Here is a 10,298-nt window from a genome sequence, read left to right as displayed (position 1 = left end):
AATATGTACGTGCGTAAGTGCTCTGCAATTAAGAAGAGTAGATTTATATGAATAGCGTAGTGTGGATCTAATGGCTGGTTTACATGAATCGCGGAGCGTGGATGTTCCAATAGTGTTGAATGGATATTTAGAGAATTTGAACAGGATTGCCGCCCGTGAAGCACAAAAGCACTCTGCTCGTATATAGTTGTAAAATATGTTTAAAATGAATAAGAAATGTTAGTTCTTTTATAGAACAATAAATAAACTTAATAACAATAAGAACGTAATAATAATAGCAATTTAGTAACGATATATTTTAATGTTTTACTATTTCCTTTTATTGCAAAATATCGGGCCTAGACTCTTTGAGCGGAATGAAAGGAATAAAAATATTCAAGCCTCGTCGATATTCATTATTTAATGTTAACATGTTTTTATAAAATAATAAATTCCAATTAAATTCATGATTCTATGTACAGTATGTGCGGTTTACATGTATACACGCGATTATTTCGAAACATTTTTTTGTATTTTTAATATTTAGGGAAATAATCACGTGTATACATTTAAACCGGACATACTGTATATAAAATTATCCAAGGATAAATTTGATTGGTACCCCTCATTTGTTTCTTTTAAAGAGAGTGTTTTACATCTCAGCAATCTTTCTTTGCATAGCAACGAGGATAAACATTTATTTAAACCAGCAGTTGCAATTAGCAATCAATGACATTTTATGATATAATATAGTATTGAATTTCTTTGTTCATTGCTTCGGCCACACCACTGTACAATTTATATTCAACGCGTGTTAGAATTCACATTATGAGGAGCCGCATAATAAGATACATAACAATGTGGAACAATCTTATCTACGAGCAGATTGCTTTAGCGTTTCACGGGCGACAAATCCATCAAATTCCCCATGTATCCACGCAGCAACATAATAATAGAGTTAGTTCATGATAACCGCGCCTTCTTATTTCATATTTTTTTTCACCGTTGGTGACACTGCTATTCGCTAACTATAGCGCAACAATTTTAAACTGCTTTTCGTTGAACGTTTCCACGAAACGGTTAGTAAGAAATTAGGTTTAATCGCGACATTAGGTTTATTCATGTAAAATAATGTCAACTTTTTAGAACAATATAGAAGGTAAACATTTAGTTTCGAAGATACAGACAAGGATCGTAAACAAGGAACCATACAAAAAGGAAGATACTAAGAAACATGAAGAAACCCGTAAAATTGTTTAATAAAAATAGAATCATATCAAATTCTGGGGAAAGCACATCACAGAACAGTGGTTTGTATAAAACGGTGCTCATGTTTGATATATTATCTCATTGATATACTATCACATTATTATTAACAATTTAATTTCAGGAGAGCAATTAGCCCCTGTAGTAGAAGATCATATGACTAGGTTTTTAAAATGGAAAGTTGAACGCGAAAAATGCAGAAAGATTGAACAATATAAAAGAAAGCCACCCTTTGTAATTGGAGTTGTTCATCACAAATTTTATTCTCCAATTGTGATACGTGGAAAGGCACATAATCAAGCTGCACCCATGCATTTGGTTTCTCCTAAAAAAAGAGTTACAAAAGCAACAGAGAAAAGATTAATGAATGAAGCACTTACACAGAAAGTAACAAAGGGTTCTCTTAAAAATCCAAATGTTATAAATAAACAAAAAAAGTGTCAGAAAGAGGATGAACAGTCTGTTGCTCTTATTGATCGCAAATTCAGAGCTTCAGGTAGGTTGCTTCATGTACCTTTATTTGGTAGAGTAGTCATACAAAATACACCTGTTAAAACAAACAAGCTTAAGTTTTCCTCCTCAAGAAAGTCAAGGGTAAATAGAAAAAGTAACATTGCAATATTTAATGTAAAACCAGTTAATATTAAGGAGAATGATACATCACTTAATGACAAAAAAAGTCATACTGATGATTCAGAAGAAACATTCAATTTTTCTAATAATAATAGTAATAATAATGACAACAAGATAAAATCTGGTGATGAAAATGTAGTACATAATAGTGGAGAACATACTGGTGAAGAACATAATAGTGAAAAACATAGTTATGAGGAACAAAATAGTGAAAAACATAGTAATGAAGAACATAATAGTGGAGAACATAGTACTGAAAAATATAATGAAGAAGGGCACAGTTACACTAAGAAAGTACTTTCTTCCTCAAAAAATATCATATCTGCATCATTAAAATCTGATTCTCCAGAGAAACTAGTTTTCTTTTCACCTTACATAGTTTCTAGTTGTGGAAAAAGCAATGCTAGGAAAGAACAATTAAAATGTGGTTTCAGTCTTGATCATTCATCAAGTGATGTCACTCCTACAAAACATACTGTCATGAAAAATTTAAATATTTCAGTTGAAGAAGGGGATCATACTGCACAATATTTTCAATTTTTTTTAAACAAAGAAATAACCAGATTAAATGAATTATGTAAAACATGGGCAGAAATTAAAATAAAATCTGAAACTACAGAGGATGGGCAGTATGAAATAAATCAAGCTATTGGCCAAACAAATTTATTATTAAACAAAAAGTTCGAAAGATGCCGTGAATTAGTTGCTGATTGTGAGACAGGAAAAGGAAAAATGTTAGTTACATGTAAAGATTTGCAAGGATTATGGGATATGTTGTATATGGACATAATGAACTGTGATTCACGATTTGAAAAATTACAAAAACTTCGTTCACGAGGCTGGAAGGAAGAACTACCTGTTGACAAACCCATCACTAAAAATAGATCTATTGTAAGAAAGAATGTTTTATCTACAAAATCAAGTTTTATTAGAGTTTTCTTGGCAGAGAAGAAAGAAAAAATGGCACAAGAAATGAGAAATAACGACGATACGAAGGAAGTTGAAGTTAGAGATAATCGAATTCTGAGTAATAAATACGAAACAAATGAAAGCTCTAATATAAAATATAAAATAAGGGAATCTATGTGTAGTACTCCCAATGAAAAAGATTATGCACCTATTGGACATGATAAAAGATTAAGTCTATTGAAAAAGGTACATTTGTCTGAAACATCAAAGAAGGTAAAGAGTCTATTAACCATAATAAAAGTAAGTCAAATGTATAAAACATCAAAGGTACACTTGGATGATACAATATCTTGTGTTAATTCTGATCAAACACCAGAAAAAAGTATATTGAAGCCAACAAAGAGTATAACTATACTAGAATCTCGTATAAAGTTAATAAATAAAGTTAATTTTAATGATCGTGTAGTTTTAAATGAGGTACCAATGGATGAAGAAATGCAGACAAAAATGGATTTGGCAGTAATATTATCAAAAACAGATAGTTTTAACTTGGACAGCCCTGATGAAATAACAATTAATGCAGAAAGAAAACTTGCTTTTGATGATAATAGTTCTGAAGAATCTGAAATAGATATCAGATATTTTAAATCGAAAAATTCTACAATTAAAAATATTAGTCCAACTATACAAGTACCACCTACAACACAGTTACTAAGACCAGAATTGGATAAAAATCTTGGTATACCATTACCAAGGAGAAGTTTAAGAAGACAAAATGCACTTGTTGAAAGGAATGAGATTTTGTATAAAACTTCACCATTAGAAGAAATTACAGATGATACAAATTTAAATACATTAAAAAAAAAATTACAAAAGCATGTTTCTATAAATGACAAACAAGAAATAAGTGAACATGATGAAAGTATAGAAGTTTTAAAAAATATAACTGTTACAGCACTTTGTACACCTATAGTTAAAAGAAAATCCTTAAAAAAAGTGTTTACTAGTATTCAAGAATCAGAATTTAAAGAAAATAAAACTCCTTTAGAGAGGAGGAAAAAAAATTCTCTGAAAGTTAGCTCTAATGATAAGGAAAAAATGGATTTACACACTTGGATTGATAACATGTCTTTAGAAGAAAGTAACACCAAGAGAAGATCCATTAAAAATGTCAAATTTTTTGGTATGGATAGTTGTTAATAAACTAATATTTTATTTTCTCTAAATGCAATATTTGAATGAGTACATGTTGTTGCAGAAAGAGTATGTAGTCTTTGTGAAACAAGCAAACCAGTATTACCCATGACTCCTCATGTTCGAAGAAGTAGGGCGCAGTCTAGCGATAGAAAGAGGAATGTAGTCACAGAAAATCTTATTTCATGGGAAACACCAGAAAAACGTAATTATTTAATTTCTTTCTTATTTTTATTCCTATAAGTCTAACCATGTTATGTTTGCATATGGTTATAATTTGATTTCAGCACCACAGCGGATTCGAAGGTCGCAAAATAAAAAGGTACGATCACTGATTGCACCTTTTAATTAGAGAATAAGATGAACAATAAGAAAAATATTTTTTATTTAACAATTTTTCTTCAACAAATACAAGTGTGTTAGAAATGGCTTCCATTTTTATATCAAACGTAGTTGTGTTCTACATATTACACTTATACGAAAGTATTAAATGAATAGTTAGTATCGATTTACTTGAGAAATTTTGCACGAAGCTTCGAAGAAAGGTTACGTCTTTGTCTTTACATAGAATCATTTCCTCTTGGATTTTATCATCAATTCAGCGTGACACCCCGGATATTACGGTGTACCTTTAACAATTGTAACGGCTCCAAGTTACACGAGTCTCGCTTCGAAAGTAATTTAATTTTATTTGCTTTAGGAAACACACCCAACAAAGATTAAGAAATCCAAGACAAAATATGAGAATAAAGAACATCGTTCGCTGTTATGGACTACTTTCGGGTATATATGTAAAACACCGTCGTTAATTTTCATTTTCTTTCATACAGTGTGGTACATAAAAAACGAATGCATCGTGCCATTATTATTGAAGCCTTTCCGAATTCCGATTTTCGTTCTGAGAAAGGTTTTACCATTGAACGGTAATAAAAAGTTACTCTAGGATATAGAAAAACATATAGACGTCGCTAAACATTAATTCACGTAATTAAAGACTAAAGAGAATTACTCGAATAAGTACTTTACGCAATGCGTCATCGTTAGGTATCTATTTATAATCTACACGACTAAGTAAACCTTTTTTTTTTCTTTTTAATTTCGTTTTACCAAACGACTGAAAAACTCATCGAAAAGTTTCGTCAAATTTTTCCATTAAAAACGCATCACGTTGTTAATTATAATTAGAGATATCATGCAAGAGCTTCGAATAATTTTGTCCTTGTTAGATAAAGATCAAAACCTGTATCGTATTGATGCTTATATCAACAATTGCTTCAAAGATACACGTTTTATTTTTACTTTGTAGTTCTTTTAGTTCGTATTTTATGGGTACTTGAAGCTTAGACTGTTCATAATCTTATACCATAGAAAAGATGAATAAATTATATTGGGAAAAAAAAATAATTGAAAGGTATACATGTATGTATGTGAAGATTTAGATGCGCAAAGAGAGAGAGACGGTTCTTCCCGCTAAATAATCGTTATTCTATATTTCCACGCTCTTCATACACACACTCGCACGCAGTCACATCTCCAGCGACTCTACCCTAAACTTTCCCGGCACGCACGTCGTCTCTATTTTACGAAAACTTCATTAAATGATGCGTTAACCATTTTCATCTATGATTGTTTGCCATCTTATAGGTAGCTTTGCAATACCATCATTCCAAAATTTGCCATCTTCTTCAGCAAAAAATCTTGAAATATGCATTTCGTTGGTCTCTAGAGAATCATAATTTTTCTTAACCTAACTGTTGCCAAGTTACAACTAGTGACTATAGGAACTTTATTACTACACTGGTAGAGTGCCGCTATATAAGGAATCCACATAGAGTTCTGGTAGAAAAGTATCAATTTTTAATAGAAGTCCAAAGACGTTCCGCTTACCGATGAAAGAATAGCGTTCCCGCGACTTGCATGTCATTACAGGAAGAATTCAAAATGTCGTGACAGGAGGAATTGAAAATGGCGGGCGAGTTTAATAGTTTCCAGAATCCAACGTCAGAGGGAGAAATACTGCAAGATCAACGAAACCATTAATGGAAATAGTACACGTACCAAGGCAGAGATAAGTGGTAAGAAAGCGTTTTTCGTCACCCCCTAATAATTTTTACGAAGCGGAAACATTTTCCTCTGGCTTCTCCGACCCAAATAAGTAATAAGGCAACGCAAGCCAAAGAAGGGCCTGGCTCACCAGAATACAGATATTTATTTAGCGATATATTGTGCATTCTTAACCTTTAAAGGACCGGAATTTTTTCATTGAAATTAAAGTTTTTTAATGTAAAATTCATACATATAAATAACCTACATGTTCTGCCAAGTTTATTCATGGCCACTATTGTGGTCAAGCCGGCCCTCTAAAGGTTAAGCGAGCAGCCGAGGATAAAGATGAAGGACTGCATTTGTGAGACGATTCCACAAGTCGAGTGCTTTTCAAACACAATCCCCGATGTTAGTTTCAGAAGACGTTCTTAGTGAAACCGGAGATGATAATGATGATGAGAGATCTTCATTCTATATTGTATATTAACTAGTATAATCTTTTCATGTGGATGTGCGTGGGTAACAAAGGTATACAACATTAATATATATTGTCGATATCTATACGAGATTAACGAGTAAGACTAATCGCGTCGTCCCTCAAAAATTTGTTTTCTCTTAGAAATTGTAGTCGTGATGAGAAATAAAATTATTTATGTGCCATTTACTACGTCGAATTACAATCATCAACATATGAGTAATAGCATATACAGTATATTAGCTTCTATATTTCATAGCTATAAATTACTAAATTGTGATCATCTCATACCGAGTAAATAAAATCTTTATTGTAGTAAATTCAGTTGCAGTAACGTATAACTCCTTTATCTACAATATTCTGTAAAAAGCCACATTTTTCTTTTATTTATTGAACGTTTGTTACGCTATACAAACTCTGAATAACTAGTATATATTCTTTACATTTTAATTTCAATAGAACACATTATTTTTTCCGTTTCAAAAACTTCATTGACAACAAAATATTAAAAATTCCTAAATGCTTATTGTTTTATTTGACTATATTAAATGTACAAGAAGCATTCTTGTGTCCATCATTTATAATTACATTCAATTCATTTGTTATTATGTCGATTTCGTTCAATTATTGAGGCGTACTGTATGTATATAAATCAAAATTAAAATATGTGATGTTTTATAGATACAAATTCCACTGAGAACTCATTTCTCAATGTATTATGTACTTGTCTTTTAATCTCTTGATTCCTTCCCGATTTCCCATTTTTATTTTGTTTTAGAAATATTTGGAATAAAATTCTCTGCCATTATATGTGACAAATTCTGAATAAAATTCATACATATTTAATTAAGAATCATCGAACAATGCACGATGCACTGCACCTAAACTTGGCTGTACATAACTTGAACTAACGCTTCTTCTGGATCTACAAAAACACAAAAATAAAAAGGTTTATTTTTAATTCATTTTTGACAATTATAAAAAATATTACTATAATATGAATAATGAAATATGATGTTTATTCATAATCAAAAAATATCGCGCTTACTCTGTGAGAGACCTAACAGCTGGACCTGTTGGATTATTTTTTGGTCGTGGATTCACAAGAAGACACTTCATTGGATGACCATCTAACTGTCTATTATGATAAGTTTCAACAGCTTTAGTAGCATCCTTTAATGTCTTATAAATTACTTCCGCTGTACCGGGTCGTACTAATCGGGATACTAATAATTCTCCTACATCTTCAAATAGTTCCTGAAATATACAAGTGCTAACTCTTGCTACAGCTAATGAATACACTTAATATTCTTGGACTTTTACCTTGATATCTTCTTGAGTCACATTTGCTTGTAAGTTTGATACTACAATTCGATAACCAGTAGATTGTGACGAGGAACTGGAACTTGTTTTAGACCGAGATAAAACACCCATAGTTCGAGATTTATTTGAAACTGAATCTAATCTTGACTTTACTCCAACGTCTCTGTGACTCCTTGAGTCGTAATACTTTGAATCTACTGGATCTTCTGCTAATATAGTCCTACAAAATAGCGTTTAATTAAATAATATACATAACAAATTTAAGTCAATATAATTTAGTAACTGAAAACATTAATACAAATGTATACCGTGATTTTGTGCCAAAACTCCAATCTTCTTTGTATGGGGGACAAGTAGATTTTGCCTAAAAACAGTAAATATAAATAAAATGAAAGCTGAAAATTAAGTGATTAACGTGATAAACTGCATGCAATAATATTTACCATTGAAGAACGTGCAATAACTTTGTAATCTCTTCCTCTTTCACGTTCTCTATCAACTTCTGGCTTACGGGAGGGTACCATTCTTGTTACATTAGTTGTTGTTGGTTTTACCCATGTGTATGAAGATGCAGGCTTAATACTGAATACAGGAGGTGGGGGAGGTGGTGTGGGAGCATATTCATTACTTACTGTCCTTCTTAAAGGTGCTGTTTCCATCATGTATTCTAGAACAAACAAAAGTAGTAAATAATTTTGTAAACTATCAGTTATTGTACTAAATAGTTACACTGATATTATCTTTACCATCAGAATAATCCATGTTCATGTCTCCCATATAATGAGATTCTGCAAGTGGAGGTGGCCTATAACCCACTGACCTCATAGGTGGAGGCATATAATTATTTGGAATATTTGGTGTTATAGTATGAGGCATAATTGGAGGCATTTTATTAGTTGATAGGGACAGTCTTCCATTGCGACCAGTTTTTCGAGATATTCCAGGTATTTGTGGTTCTATCTTTTTTAATTGGGATGCACGAATTTTATCTAATTTTAATCTAGCATCACTTTGTTTGGCAATTTCAGCAAGTTTATCTCTTGCATCTGTAAGCTTCTCTCGATTTTTTTGTATAATCTTAAATCGTGCATCAGTGATTACTTGTGAACCTCGACCTCTTAATGAACCATTAGCACGTGCACCCCTATTAATTCCTCTTCGAACACTATACAAAAAGGGATAAAAAAAATTATAACTACATGTAATCTTACATGTATGATATACTCATTCTAATTTACTTCTAAAAATAAATGTTTTTATCTAATATAATGCTATACTGAAATACTATTAATCATACAAATTAGAGTTAGACCACAATGTAACAAATATTAAGTCACAATTTTGAAAAAATCATTCATAATAAAACTTTTAACTTTTGAAACATTCATAACAGCTTTTTACATTATAAAAAGAAGCGTTTATTTTACAACTATTTTCACTAATCTCAGGTTATGAGACAAATTTTCCGAAATAGTACAATAACAAAATAATTTAAAAAGAAACATTGAAAATGAAGCAAAATACTCTAAAACTATTTTCTGGTGATATTTAAAAGGAAATTTGCTTTTTAATAACTGCAGACTCATTTCTTTAAGGTTATAAGGAAATCAATAGCACAATAATTACTATAGAGATACATTTGCTACTAATTTCTTAAAATTATCTTACCCTCCACCTCTGCTTCTCATTCCTGATGATTTTGATTTTTTAATTATGTCATCTAAACTTAGACCTACATCAGCCATACCGTAACCATCCAACTGTCCGAAACAGACGCGAATCATAAAACTGAAATTACAAGCTGCTTCACACGTAGAGGCAGATTCTCGTGTAACTATTACATTTAGCGTTTGCAATGCCAACTTACTTTCCTTGCACACTTCCACTTGACCACTGTTTAGTCAAATTGAACTCACAGTCAGGTGTAATATTTTTCATTAATTATATTTATTAAATAAAAAATTTACCTGTGACGTCCACGCTCTACGACTCATACGAATCAGCCATAAGACTCTGCGATTCTCATGTGAATCCACCCCTTTAATTTCAGTAACCACTTGACTATCGTACGAAGAAGGTTGGAGTTTTGGCACAAAATCACGGTATACATTTGTATTAATGTTTTCAGTTACTAAATTATATTGACTTAAATTTATTATGTATATTATTTAATTAAATGCTATTTTGTAGGACTATATTAGCAGAAGATCCAGTAGTTTCAAAGTATTACGACTCAAGGAGTCACAGAGACGTTCGAGTAAAGTCAAGATTAGATTCAGTTTCAAATAAATCTCGAACTATGGGTGTTTTATCTCGGTCTAAAACAAGTTCCAGTTCCTCGTCACAATCTACTGGTTATCGAATTGTAGTATCAAGGTAAAAGTCCAAGAATATTAAGTGTATTCATTAGCTGCAGCAAGAGTTAGCACTTGTATATTTCAGGAACTATTTAAAGATGTAGGAGAATTATTAG

The 10,298-nt window shown here is 31.5% G+C and overlaps 2 protein-coding genes across 2 annotated transcripts; one reads left to right on the top strand and one right to left on the bottom strand.

The window, feature by feature from the left end:
* Positions 1 to 1,213: 1,213 nt before the first annotated feature.
* On the top strand, positions 1,214 to 3,778 carry LOC108576683 (putative uncharacterized protein DDB_G0292292). Its single transcript, XM_017939726.1, has 3 exons — positions 1,214 to 1,289; positions 1,370 to 3,717; positions 3,761 to 3,778. The coding sequence occupies exons 1-3, from the start codon at positions 1,214 to 1,216 to the stop codon at positions 3,776 to 3,778; spliced, it is 2,442 nt and encodes an 813-aa protein (XP_017795215.1).
* A 3,296-nt stretch (positions 3,779 to 7,074) lies between these two features.
* On the bottom strand, positions 7,075 to 9,602 carry LOC108576705. Its single transcript, XM_017939760.1, has 7 exons — positions 9,494 to 9,602; positions 8,572 to 8,990; positions 8,269 to 8,492; positions 8,134 to 8,189; positions 7,826 to 8,045; positions 7,551 to 7,759; positions 7,075 to 7,427 (listed from the first exon to the last, which is right to left on the bottom strand). The coding sequence occupies exons 1-7, from the start codon at positions 9,568 to 9,570 to the stop codon at positions 7,349 to 7,351; spliced, it is 1,284 nt and encodes a 427-aa protein (XP_017795249.1). The 5' UTR covers positions 9,571 to 9,602; the 3' UTR covers positions 7,075 to 7,348.
* Positions 9,603 to 10,298: the final 696 nt, after the last annotated feature.

Source organism: Habropoda laboriosa, unplaced genomic scaffold (assembly GCF_001263275.1).
Source record: "Habropoda laboriosa isolate 0110345459 unplaced genomic scaffold, ASM126327v1 scaffold423, whole genome shotgun sequence".
NCBI classification, from domain to species: domain Eukaryota; kingdom Metazoa; phylum Arthropoda; class Insecta; order Hymenoptera; family Apidae; genus Habropoda; species Habropoda laboriosa.
This window is presented reverse-complemented; position numbering and strand designations above follow the sequence as displayed.